The 13,082-nt window shown below is 50.3% G+C and overlaps 1 protein-coding gene across 1 annotated transcript in view; it reads left to right on the top strand.

Annotated features, from left to right (window-relative positions):
* PKD1 (polycystin 1, transient receptor potential channel interacting) overlaps nucleotides 1-13,082 on the top strand; it is a 98,726-nt gene that overhangs the window by 59,262 nt on the left and 26,382 nt on the right. The window contains exons 15-21 of the mRNA XM_040589968.1: nucleotides 102-3,724; nucleotides 4,730-4,876; nucleotides 7,184-7,327; nucleotides 8,579-8,858; nucleotides 10,371-10,587; nucleotides 11,663-11,813; nucleotides 12,807-12,959. Coding sequence (XP_040445902.1) covers nucleotides 102-3,724; nucleotides 4,730-4,876; nucleotides 7,184-7,327; nucleotides 8,579-8,858; nucleotides 10,371-10,587; nucleotides 11,663-11,813; nucleotides 12,807-12,959 — 4,715 coding nt within the window. The remainder of the gene's footprint in view (nucleotides 1-101; nucleotides 3,725-4,729; nucleotides 4,877-7,183; nucleotides 7,328-8,578; nucleotides 8,859-10,370; nucleotides 10,588-11,662; nucleotides 11,814-12,806; nucleotides 12,960-13,082) is intronic.

The raw sequence follows: 13,082 nt of genomic DNA, 5'->3' as shown, positions 1-13,082 counted from the left end.
CTGCAGTCCCCGTCCTGCTTCCCACACTGCTGCAGCACTGAGCAAGTTGTTGCGCAAGCGTGTCCTCACCACTGGTCTTTTTCTGCTCTCTTCCAATGCAGGAGAGTATGCCTTGGTGGTTGTCGTGTCAAACCAGTTTGAGAACCTCACCCACTTGACCCCAGTTCACATCCACAGTTACCTGACTGATGTGAAGATGGAAGCAGAGGAGGATGTTTTAGTTGTGAACTGTCCAGTCACCTTCAGAGCTGATCCATTGCCGTCTCCTTATGGCGTCGTGTACACCTGGGACTTCGGGGATGGGTCCTTGCTGTTCACAGAGAGCCAGTCTACAGTGACATACAGCTACCCCAGAAGAGGGGTGTACAACATCACCGTGACTGCCAACAATACCATAAGCAGTGTGGAGACAGTTGAGCACTACCAAGTGTTTGAAGAGATAACTGGGCTTCATGTTTCTGCAGATGAGGCAGCAGAGCTGGGAGCATCTGTGACCCTTAATGCTTCAGTGCAGACGGGGGACAGCATCACCTGGATATTCGATATGGGGGACGGGACGGTGCTGAGGACTCAAGTGCCAGTGGTAGAACACGTGTATGTAAAGGACATCAACTGCACCGTGAATGTGACAGCTGTGAATCCTGTGAACTCTGTCTCCCAAACTGTGCCCGTTAGGATATTTGTCCTGGAAGTACTCAAAATAGAGCCTACTTCTTGCATCCTTGAGCACCCGGACGTGCAGCTGACTGCATATGTGACAGGGAATCCTGATGAATACATCTTTGATTGGACTTTTGGAGATGGCTCGTCCAATGTCACAATCAGTGGGGACCCTGTGGTGATGCACAACTTCACCCGCAGTGGGACATTCCCCCTCTCCCTGACTCTCTCAAGCAGGTTTAACAAGGCTCACTATTTCACCAGCGTCTGTGTGGAGCCAGAGATTGTCAATGTCACACTTCTCCCTTCCAAGCAGTTTGTGAGGCTTGGTGAAGAGAGCAGCTTCCAGGTCAGTGCCGTGCCTCTCTACCAGTACCGCTACCGCTGGGATTTCGGGACCAATGAGTCCACTAGATCGAGTGGGACTGAAGTGACCTATACCTACAAGAACACAGGGGTCTTCCTGGTCACAGTGACTGTCTCCAACAATGTCTCTTTCAACAACGACACAGCGTTTGTGGAAGTCCAGGAACCGGTTGGGGTAGCAAAGATTGACTATAACGGGACAAGTGTTTTGGAGCTGAACCAGATCTACCTGTTCTCTGCCAGCATGAATGGAACCAAAGTGAGTTACTGTTGGGACTTTGGAGATGGCACTACCCAGCCCGGGCAAATCGCCACCCACTCCTACAACAACACGGGCCATTACACTATTAGTGTGGTGGGGCGGAATGATGTGAGCTTTAATGAGACCGTCATTGATGTCACAGTGAAACGTCGGCTCCAAGGGCTGACCATCAATGCCAGCAGGACAGTGGTGCCGTTAAATGGTTCAGTGAGTTTTGTAGCCACACTTGTAGCTGGCAGTGCCATCCGCTACTCGTGGATCCTCTGTGATCGGTGCACTCCTATCCAAGGCTCCTCCACAATTTCCTACACTTTCCGGTCCGTGGGCACATTCAATGTCATTGTGACAGCAGAGAACAAGATCAGTTCGTTGCAGGACAGCATCTATGTCTACGTCCTGGAACAGATTGAGGGCCTGCAGGTGGCTAGCAGTGACCTGGTAGAGGACATCTATTTCCCAACGAACAAAACACTCCATTTGCAGGCAGTGGTGAGAGAGGGAACAAACATCTCTTACAGCTGGGTAGCCCAAAGGGATGGCAATGCTGTGCAGACCTTCACTGGGAAAACCTTCTCCTTGGTTGTCCTAGAAGCTGGAAACTACACTGTCTATCTGAAAGCCACTAATATGCTGGGATGTGCAACTGCTAACAGGACACTGGAGTTCATTGAAAGCATTGGTCTTTTAAAGCCTTGTGCCTTCCCCAACCCAGCTGCTATTAATGCCTCTGTTAACATAAGTACCACCATAACCAGTGGCACTGGCATCACGTACATTTGGTACCTAGAGGATGGCTTCTCTCCTGTTACTTCTGAACCCTTTATTATACACTCCTTCCAAAGCCCTGGAGTGATAGAGGTCATCGTTGAAGCAGAAAACAAGCTGAATTCAACCAATGCAACAATTCCTATCTATGTAGAGGAGGTCATAGAGGGGCTGAGTATAGGGACTGCAGAACTGGACTGTAGATACGTCTCATCCGGCTCCACAGTGGTCTTTGAGGGGGAGCTGCAGAAAGGGACTGAAGTGACATGGCTTTGGGAGGTGCCAAATGGAACGCTGACTGGCCAGTCTGTGGCAGTCATGTTCCCCACAGCAGGGTTTTATACAGTCTATCTGAATGCATCAAATGACATCAGCTGGGCTCTGGCCAGCAGGAATATCTCAGTGCTGGACAGGATTCAAGGACTGGAAGTTCTTGCTAGCAAGAAGGTGGTGGAGCCAGGGGAACAGGTCACCTTTGTGATCAGGATGTTGTCAGGTACCTCTGTGAGTTACTTGGTGAGCATAAGTGGGGACTACTCTGTGGTGCTCAATGGGTCCAGGTACACGCATGAGTTCACCAAGAGTGGCGATTACTTGGTAACTGTGACAGTGCAGAACCAAATCAGCATCGCACATGCCCAAGTGCTCATCTCTGTCCTGGAGGCCATCCGTGATGTCAGGCTCCTGAACTGCTGTGAGGAAGGCATACCCACAGGCATGGAGAAGAGCTTCCATGCCCAGGTGGGGAGTGGCTCCCGTGTGGCATTCTCATGGCAGTTCTCCTTGTGGAAAGAGAAAGGACGATCTGTGGTCACTGTGGCAGGAGAGAGTGTTTCCTACACTCCAGAAGCTGCAGGGCTGCTTGAGATTCACCTCAATGCCTTCAATGACTTGGGAGGTATCAATATCACCAGAACCATCCAAGTCCAAGACCCAATAGTCCAAGTCTCCCTCACTGCCTCCAATGCCTTTGTCAACAGGACAGCACTGTTTGAAGCAGCAGTGGTGCCCAGCAGCAGGAGTGTTGAGTTCTTGTGGACCTTTGGGGATGGCTCTTCCACTCAAATGACCAGGGTTGCAGTGGCCAACTATTCTTACGTGAGTCCTGGGGATTACCTGGTGGAGGTGAATGCCACCAATCTCATCAGCTTCTTCATAGCCCACCTCACTGTCACTGTCAAAGTCCTGGAGTGTGAGGAGCCAGAGGTGGAGTTAGCCTTGCCCCCTCAAGTAGTCATGAAGCGGTCCCAGAGGAACTACCTAGAGGCACAGATTGACCTCCGAGGATGCATCAAGTACCAGACAGAGCACCTGTGGGAGATCTACCAAGCACCCAGCTGCATGAACTTGGATGACTCCAGCAGGATCCGTCTGCCAAATGTTGATGTGAACAGGCCCCAGCTAGTTATACCAAAGCTTGCCCTGGAAGTTGGGAATTACTGCTTCATTTTTATTGTCTCCTTTGGAGACACCCCACTGTCCAAAAGCATCTTTGCCAATGTGACTGTGATACCGAGTAAGCTGGTCCCAATCATTGATGGGGGGTCATACCGTGTATGGTCCAACACTCAGGACTTAATCTTGGATGGGGAGAAGTCCTATGACCCAAACTTGGATGATGGTGAACAGACTCCGTTGTTGTACGATTGGTCTTGTACATTCTCCTCCAAGGTAAGAACAGTTTTGCACAGCCAGAGAGGGTTTGGGAGCCACACAGCAGCTCCGCTACAAACATATGTCTGGGTTCAAATGGTACTGGGGGAAGCTTTTGTGAGCATCTTTAACAAAGCTGCTCTGGAAGGAGGGTTGCAAAGGTTTCCCATTTCCCAGCTCAGGATGGTGGTACAAAAATTGCTGTGAGGAGCTGTGCAGTGCAGCCTGATGCAGCCCGGTGCTGCAGTGTCCTTTGCACGGCAGAAGTGTTGGCACTGGCAGCTGAGGCATCCGCGTCGCCGCTGCCTCTGCACTTGGCCTCTGGTTTGTGGTTTCAGTGTGGCCGCTCCATAACTTGAAGGAATTACCGAGCTGCTGATTGCAGCCTGCGGGGCTGAGGGCTCTGCTTCCTCGTCCGGTAACAGTTAAATGTCTTTAATTTCAGCAGGGGGCCAAGGTTAGACTTTGGAGGAGTCGAGTGAGCACAGGTCTCTGTCACTCACAGGCAGGTCACTGTCCTCACATGCTGAAATAGTCTTGACACTATGGTGACAGAAGGGCAGGGGAGAACTGCCCTTCAGATTCTTACGGGAGATCCCCCTCAGGAGCGTTTTTGATTGAATGTGCAATTCTTTTGCTGGTAAAATGTCATTGTTTTCTATCTTTACCTCAGAACAGAAAGTTGTGGAGTGTGTGTGGCTTAGACTTTTGAGTTTAATGTGAGCTTTTTGTGTTGTTTGGCAATGTTTGTAAGCTATTTAGTGAAGAATTAATTGCTGTAAAATAAGAAATTGATGCTCAGATGAAATACAGGAGTATTCCAAGTATTGCTTACTAACCTGAAGAATAGGGTAATGTGCTTTATTGCCCACATGCCACCCCATTTCTCCCACCCCAGTGGTGGCATTGCACAGTAAGATCTGTAGCAGTGACTTGTGTGAACCTGCATGTTTTGGCTGTGGACTAACCTGATGTGCACCCATACCAAGGAGGGTTTGAAAGTTCTTTTCTCCTTGCAAGCAGAGCTCGGCTGCAGGGTGCTCTCTGAATTTCAGTGCCAAGGAAGGAATTGTCACAATTTCCAAAGCTCTGTTAGAAGCAGATGTGGAGTATACGTTCGACCTCACCGTCAGGAAGGAGGGTATGAGTCCTGAGGCAACAAATCAAACCGTACGTACCACAGACAACTGTCGCTTTCTGTCCTTGTGTGCCTGTTGCTGGAGACAGCCGAGCTGGAAGTCCATGGCCCTTTTCATAAGGAATTTTCTAGAGGAGAGCGCTGCTGGCTTGGGACAGTGGCCAGCTATGGGTGACTTCCCAGGCTGTGTCCCCTAGCCCCATCCGAGAGCCAGTGCCAGTTCAGCTGGGGTGGTGGAAGCTAACACTACCCACCTGCACCAGCCAGCATGGGAAAGCAGGGGAAGCAGATTTTAGGGCATCGCTGGGGCTCCCTAACCCATCTCATCCAGGTCATTGTCAGGAACCGACATAGGTATTTCTGTGATACATGCATCTTACGCTGCCTTGGGCAGCACTTTCTGCTTGTCCTGCCAAGTCCTTTTAGTTTCTTCCTTCCTTCAGACCTTGCATTCATCCATTTGTCCCTTTCTGTGCAGAGGCTGTGTTAGTGACCCAGCCCTGGATGGTACCAGGACTGAGGGTCTGCGACAGCAGCACAGCAAAGGAGCCCATGATAAGTGGCTCTTCCAGCACCCTGTGCAGTACCAGACTCCTCACATGGCACAGCACCAGGCTCCTCCCCAGTTTTTGCCCAGAGAGGGCTTCCTAAGAGCTGGTACTTAATTTTACTGTCAATAGTTCCTCTCTTCTCTCCTTGTGAATTTTTTTAAGGGAGGATTTTTTTTAAGTGCATGTTGTTTATGTCAAATTAAGCTTAACGCTGAATGCATCTGCAGTCCGACAGCAGTTATGGTTTATGTCAGAAACATTCATCGTGGTGTGTTTGGCAATTAGAGATACAGTTAGTCTGAAAGTGGAAACTCTTACTGCCTGGGTCTTAAACCAAAGCTGGAGGATAAAAAGAAAAAAATTAAATTGATAGTCTTTCAAGGACATTCCGTACTATCTGGTTTCCATGCATGAGCACAAAACAATGATTCCAGTGTCGCAGGAAATTTGCAAATACTGTAGGAATGAATGAAGCTTCAAGGCACTTCGGCTTAGTCCTGTGGAATATTTATCCTCTTTTAAAAGTCTGCCATATTAAACAATGTCTTCATTACTGCCTTTCTTTGAATTCAGAGTATTCATTATGCCAGGGCAGAGGGCTCTGCTGAATGCTGGACAACCCCATTTCCTAGAGGATTAAAGGAATTTAGACAAAGTACTGGGGTCAGAGCTCAATAGCTGTTGTGTCTGAGCCATCAGTGCTCTCCTCTCTCCAAGTGCTTTGCCGAGGAGGTGTGGTAGACGTTTTGAGATGTGCAACTTAGATCTGAGCTAAAAGCCTGGAACACATGCAGCTCTCTGGAAAAGGTCATTCTTCCAGGCTGAAGAGCAAAATGCATTTGATGCACAGCGGGAGTTGTGTTTTCTGGCTATTTTTATCTCTCAGAGACGTAGGTAGTGCCAGAAATGATGATGGTTCTGCACAGGCAGTGGACTCTGAGAGCCCAAGGGTTGGGTCCTAAAACGTGACGTGATTCTAGTCCAAGCTCTGTAGGTCAGAGCAGGGCTGGGGGGGGACAGCAGGACCATGCTGGTTTTGCACAGGGCAGTGCATTCTCAGTAAACCCTGGCTTGCCCTAAGCCCTCTTGCTAGTCTGGACTGTAAACACTTCCCATTTAGCCTTCTGAGTCGAAGACAGGGACCCACAACTCCACACTCCTGTGTCCACGGCAGATCTGTTGTGACCTTACCAGGTCAGGCATTCCGCAGCTGCAGAGGCAGGACCAAGAATTTGGCCTACAGGAAACAAAGGAGAGCTGCAGTTGTTTCCCAGGGCAGGTGCTCACCAGATGTTTGGTCTGTGCTGTAGTGGAGGGTTTCCTCCTCCCAGTTACACTGTCCTCTTTTCCTAACTGTAACATGGATCCCACTTTTATAGGGTTAACAGCTGTCCTGGGATGGCTGGTCCACCAAAGTGCTTCAGTTAGCATCATCTCTGCCCAGCAGTGCAAGCAGGACTTGCTGAGAGTTCAGCACAGCATACCAGAGGGACATTTTGAAAGTGATATGTGTCATTAAAAAGTGTAAATAAAGTAAATCCAGAATTACCTAGATTGGCCCAGTTTGGCATTGGACGACTCTTGAAAATCAGTGACAGAACTGGCTAGTGTAAGGAAAGTGATGTAGCTTAGATGATGACCTGAAATCCTTTAGAAATCCTTTTCTGCTGTTCCCTTAGCACAGACTGGTCTGTGGCAGAGCAGAACCAGGTGCTGGGATGTCTGCTTAACTGTTAGATGTATGTGTTTTTGTCTCAGATCTTCTGATGGAGTCTCTTGCCTTCCCAGGTATTCATCAAGAGGGGGGGAGTCCCTATCGTCTCCCTGGAGTGCGTTTCCTGCAAGGCTCAGTCTGTCTATGAAGTTAGCAAGAGCTCCTATGTCTACCTGGAGGGGACCTGCCAGAACTGTCACAACGACTCCAAGCTTGGGGTAAAGTCATTAGCTGGTCTTTGCTTCACCTTTGGTGGACTTCAGGGAGAAGCGGAGAGTCAAAGAGGACAGGGTGGAAAGAGCTGTGTGAGAAATAAAGTCTGGGACCTAAATTGCTGTGGAGACATAGAGGGGAAACAATCGCTGACTGTTAGTGCAGTGGCAGGCTGGGCCTGGCTGAGGGGGCGAAGAAGGCTATTTGATGCTCGTCTCCTCATCACAGCCCCTGGAACTGGCTGCAGGACTGGCTTACAGAGTCAGAAGTTTAAAGCAGGCCCTGTACGGAGCTTGCTTTGTGTGACATGGGGCTCTCACGTGCTGTTCCGTGCCTCGGCAGCATGGAGGAGGCTTAGGAGGGCCTGTGAAGCAGGTTCCTCATGTCCTGTAACCACTGGACCCCCTGTTGAGATATTTTCTTTGCCCTGGGTTGTGCCTGTAGGCTACAGGACACATGGCCTGATGGTCCTCCATCAGTGTCTTGACCTACACAAGGGCAAGTCCTTGCTGGGTCATTTTCAAGCCAAGCTCATGAGTGACCAGCTGTTTCCACACAAAAGCCACTTTTTTCCTAGAAGAGGTCTGTACAGTGTTTTCTTCTCCCTGCTGGTTGGCATTTTGCCCATTATTGTGGTGGCTCAAGCAGAGGTTGTTCTGTCTCTTCTGATCCTCCAAGTCCCTCGTGCCCTCCTCTAATGACAGATTCCACTCCGCAGCATCTCTGCAGCCTGTTGAATGAAGCAGGTCTCAGAAGTGGAAGTCCTGTTGTGAGAGCTAGTCTGTATTGCTCCCGGCAAGCCCAGCATGTACTTGTATGGCATTTTCTGGCTGGCTATCTCACTGTTCCTCTTGTTATCGCAATTGTACATTTGTGCTATTAACAGTAACCATCCAGGACACGTTCAGCTTGAAGCATATAAAACATGGTATCCCATGGAGACTCCACCAGTATTTAATTTATTTCCTGTGTTTTGTATTCTGTATTATGAAATATTCTGTCGGAGGGTGATGTAATCCCAGAGACTAAAGTAGATCTCACAGTGGAAATATTCCCACCAGACATTTTGGAAAGGTTCCAGTTCTTGTTGCTGTAGCACACAAGACTAAAGCTGAATTATCAACTGCAAATTTGGCAGATGCTCCCACTAGAAATCTGTTACTTTTTATAAGAGACTCAATCTGAAAACATTTTAAGGACATAACTCCAGATTTAAACAAAACCTCTCCTGTCTTTTCCCCTCTTCCTCTCTATAGAGATGGGCAGCACACAGCTTTAAAAACAAGTCTCTCATCCTGGACAAAAAAACTACCTCCACTGGCGACACAGGCATGAACCTGGTCTTGAGGCAAGGGGCACTGAAGGATGGGGAGGGATATACTTTTACCCTTCACATCACAGACCTCACAACCGGGGAGGAAGGATTCGCCTCAATCGATCTGCTCCCCAACCAGCCACCTGTTGGAGGGTCCTGCCAGCTGTCTCCCGAAGGACCCCTCAGGGCACTGATGGCAAAGGTGCACTTTGAGTGTGCAGGTGAGAGCGAGCGGACAGCGGTGCTGGGCACTCTGCTCCTCGTGGGCAAAGGTTTCTCATGACCAGTGTGTTACCTGCTGCCCTTCTTCCCACAGGTGTTTTCTTTACTCTGAGCTCCTACCCCAGGTCACTGTTGCCCAGGGCTGAGTTCAGAAGTGGATCTTTCCATTTCTGATCCCCAAAGCCTTGACCATGAGGCTTTGTGTACCCGAATTATGGTGCTCTAAAACTCATGGTAGCAGGCCTACCAATTTAACATCCTAATTCATGTAGCTGAATGTTGATAACCAGGCCAGGGCAGTACTTGTGGAAGGAACTGGCATTTCAGTGCAGGAAGAAGAAGAGAGGTGCCAAAACTGAGTCACACATGGGAAGAGTCAAAAGACAAAGCACTGGGGCCTTCTCTGCCATGTGGGCTGGGTGTTCCCATCGGCATTTACCTTCTCAACCAGCTGCAGAGATGGCACAACACGTCTAGCTTTGGAAAAGTGGCCTGGCTGACATCCTGTAGTCTTGGGCCGAGGATTAAGTGCCTCTAAACCATGTTTCCCCAAATTAGTGTTAGAGGTTAGTGCTGTCTGTGCACAAATGCTGAGAAGCCACACTGCAGAGATGATGAACTCGTCTGATTCTGGGGAGGCTGGTCACCAATGCACTTCTGGGGGAGAAGCATGAGTGTATTCAGCATCATATGGTTGTAACTTTGGCGTGTTTTGAGCCACTCAGAGTAATTAGGAAATTGCTGTCTCTTTGGAGTGGTGGGAATTTTAGCTGTTAGTAATTGTTTTCAAGCTGAAGTGAAACACGCAGGATACAGACTCACTGGTCACATGTCCAGTGCAGTGAGCCTGGGCAGAACCAGCACCTTTGGTGGTGCTCACTGGGAAATGCACAGTGAATTTCCCAACTGTCTGGCTCCCGCAAGACTCCTCATAATTCTTGGGAGCTCCTAGGAAACCTTTATGCAGGTTTTATCCTAGACTCAGTTATTCCTGAGATGTTGAACTGCTTGAGCACTGTGCTGAGCTTCTGTCTTACGTCAGCTTTGCAGGGCTTGTACAAAAGCTGCAGCCTTGGGTCAGTGCTGTTCCCAGCCCCAGCAGGGTTATTCCCATTTTTATTTTGCTCATTAAGTCTTCACAAATCCCTTTAAATGTTATGGGACCCAGACAACTAGGCAGAAACCCCTAAATGTCAGAAAAATTCAGAGAGGGTCAGAGCTTTTCATTGGAGGTCCTGAGACATCCCTGCAGCCCAGTGGAGTCCTCAAGCTGTCCTCGCTCTGGGGACAACATGTCCCTCTGCCAGAGCAGGGTGACACCTTGCTGGGGACAACAGTGAGGGCAGGTGCCATGCGGAAGGGCTGGGCAGGGTGGGACACGCTGGGGGAGGAACGGGGCACCGCCAGGCAGTGCCAGCTCTGACGGTCAGGCTGTGCTTTGGGATGGTGGCTGCAGCCCCTGCTCTGTGCCCTCGACCCCGTCAGTCCCCCTGTCTGGGTTTGTTTTGCAGGCTGGCGAGACACGGAGGACGCCGAGGGCCCGCTGGTGTACATCCTGCTGGTGTCTCGCCACAGGGCTGGGCACTACCACGAGTTCTGCGTGTACAAGGGCAGCCGTGCAGAGCACAGCGCCTTTCTGCCCCCGGGCTTCCATGAGAGCGGCTTTATGGTGTCTGTGGCAGTCCTTGTTCAGGACCAGCTGGGAGCCACCGTGGTAGCCATTAACAGGTAAGACCCACCGCTCGCAGGCTGGGCTTACGCGGCAGCACCAATGTCCAGCCTGGGCTCCTGAGTCAGTCTTACGGCTTGACTACTGAGTCCCTGTCCTGAAGGGCTCGGCAGATGCTGGGTGAAATGTTTTGCTCCTGGAAGAGACTGTTGGTGGGAAGGGGAGGGGAGGCTCAGCAGAAGTGCAATACAGAGAATCCAGTCCTTGTGTATCATCGCTCAAGGGGGAGACTTCCCCGTAAGTTACTGCTTTCCTTACCGCTTACCTACCACCTCCTTAATTCCCTAGTGACACCTTGCTTTGAAGGCACAATGTCACTTTGGCGGAAGATCTCTTAGCTCTGTGCTCCATCACCTTCCGCTGCTGAGAGCCAGGGAGGTCTCATGGAGCCAAAGTGGAGAGCACATGCATTTGAATAGGGTGGAAGGACTGCAGCTTGAGTCTCGGCAGGGCCGGTACTGTGCCAGCCCAGTTACCCCTTCTGCGAATGCCTCTTGGTTTCCAGTGCGTTCCATGCAGGTGACAAGTGCCCACAGGTCTTTGGGCAGCATCCTGAGCTGGTCTCTGCTGCCTGGCAGAGCTGTAGGACTGCTCCTTCTCGAGGCTGATTTGGAGCTCCCCATGCTGTACATGTGCTCCTGGCCTCCCAGGCTGGAGCGCAGCCCTGCAGTGCCTGCAGAGGAGGATCTGTGTCCCAGCTGTTCCTCAGACCCCAGGGAACAGTGCCAAAAGCAGTGCAGCTTCTCCCAGACACTGACTCTGGTTTTAAGTGCTCTTTCTGCTCCATCACACTGAACCTGAATTTTCTTCTCTGGGTTCAATGCAATGTGTGCATCCTCCACCTACAGCTTCGCAGAGCTGGACCAGTGAGGAACCAGGATGCAGGTCCATGATGTTCCTACATACAGCTTGTGCAAACTGGGCACCAGGGCAAGGTTCAGCAATGCTGTCTTTGTTGTTTAACCACCTGCTTCCCCCTTTCTCTTCCTTACCAGCGGAAAAGCAGATTCTGCTTCCTTCCCCCAGCCCTGTTTGATAGTTGCACTTAACCCAAATCCCTCTTTCCCTTGGCAGCTCCATGGAAATCGGCTTACCTGAGGGGTTCCCCAGCCTCTCCCACTGGCTGTACAATCAAACTGACACGGTGCTCCAGGGCTTAGTGAAACAAGGGGATCCTCAGCAGGTCATCGAGTACTCTCTGGCCCTCATCACCATCTTAAATGAGGTAAAGCAGCACCCGCTGCCCAAGAGGGCCTCCAGAAGGCCTTGCAATTGCCAGTAATGTTATTTGGCCAGTTTATGTGCAGTGGTGTAGGGAAATGATTAATGCTACAGTTTCTCATGTATATCAGTGTATGTCCGTGCTGGGAGCTGGGCTGGACCTATTTTCATGCATCAAAAAGGTTAGCAAGCTCCCAACACACAATGACCAGGGAAGCAGAAGGGCTGCAAAATAAAACAAGGATCCTAGAGAAGGCACTGGCTTGGGTATCTCCCATGCCACCTCCTTTTTTGTCCTCATATTCAGATAGTTTTTCCTCTGTACTGCCAACCTTAAGTCTAAACATTGAATTTAGAAACCAGAATCTTAGCTCAGATTCCCCCAGCTCCTTCATGCTTCCCCTGAGCCAGCCATCACGCTCCAGCTCAGCAGGGCTGGAAACTCCTTGTAGCTGCTCCAGTGATGCTATGGGTGCTAAGGAGACCTCCTTGTTCTGACTGCTGAGCTAGTGCAGCTAGAAGGATCTTCTGCCTGCGTACAAGGTCTTTAATCCACAGTCCAGGAGCATCATCCTCCTGGCAGCATTCACTTTCACTTGTACCTAAAGTAGTGCTGAGCCCCTCCATGTGCATCTCTATAGGCAAGGCAGGGATTTCGGTCTATACTCGTGCTTTCCTGCCCAATAAGAGCCTGCTGCATGCCTGGAAGCCAGGCAGGGGTGATCCCCCTGAGCACAGGCTCTTTGCTTAGCTGGATAAGGACTGCACACTGGTATACTACTGAGCTGTCAAGTGCAAGGCTGTTAAGATAATTGCTTAGAGAGCACAAGTGAAATTGAGAGAGTTCTACTGAAAAAACAGCTCATGAGATCACCCTCTGGGGAAGAGCACAGGCAGGGAGATACAGAGTGCAGGGAAGAGGTGACTTAGCACAGCTGATCATCCTCTGAAACAACCTGATACATTTCCTCACTTTGCCTGCTTTTCTCCTTCCCAGTACGAGAGGTCCATGCTTCTGGAATCTGAGGCTGGAAATGAATTCGAACTCCGGACCTGGACTCGCAATAACATCACAGAAACCCTGAACTCGTTGAATGTGAACACAGTCGATGATATCCAGCAGATCTCAGCTGCCTTGGCGCAGTGCACGGTATGTTCCCCACTACCACCTCCAGCCTCCTGCTCTTCCAGGTGCAGCTTAGGTGCTCTTCAATTCTTGATGTGCTTCCCTGTCTCTCTGCCCCACACATGCCACACAGGGAGGACAGGTGTC

This window comes from Falco naumanni, chromosome 4, assembly GCF_017639655.2.
Source record: "Falco naumanni isolate bFalNau1 chromosome 4, bFalNau1.pat, whole genome shotgun sequence".
NCBI classification, from domain to species: Eukaryota; Metazoa; Chordata; class Aves; order Falconiformes; family Falconidae; genus Falco; species Falco naumanni.
The sequence above is the reverse complement of the archived record's forward strand: the minus strand, read 5'-3'. Positions and strand labels throughout refer to the sequence as shown.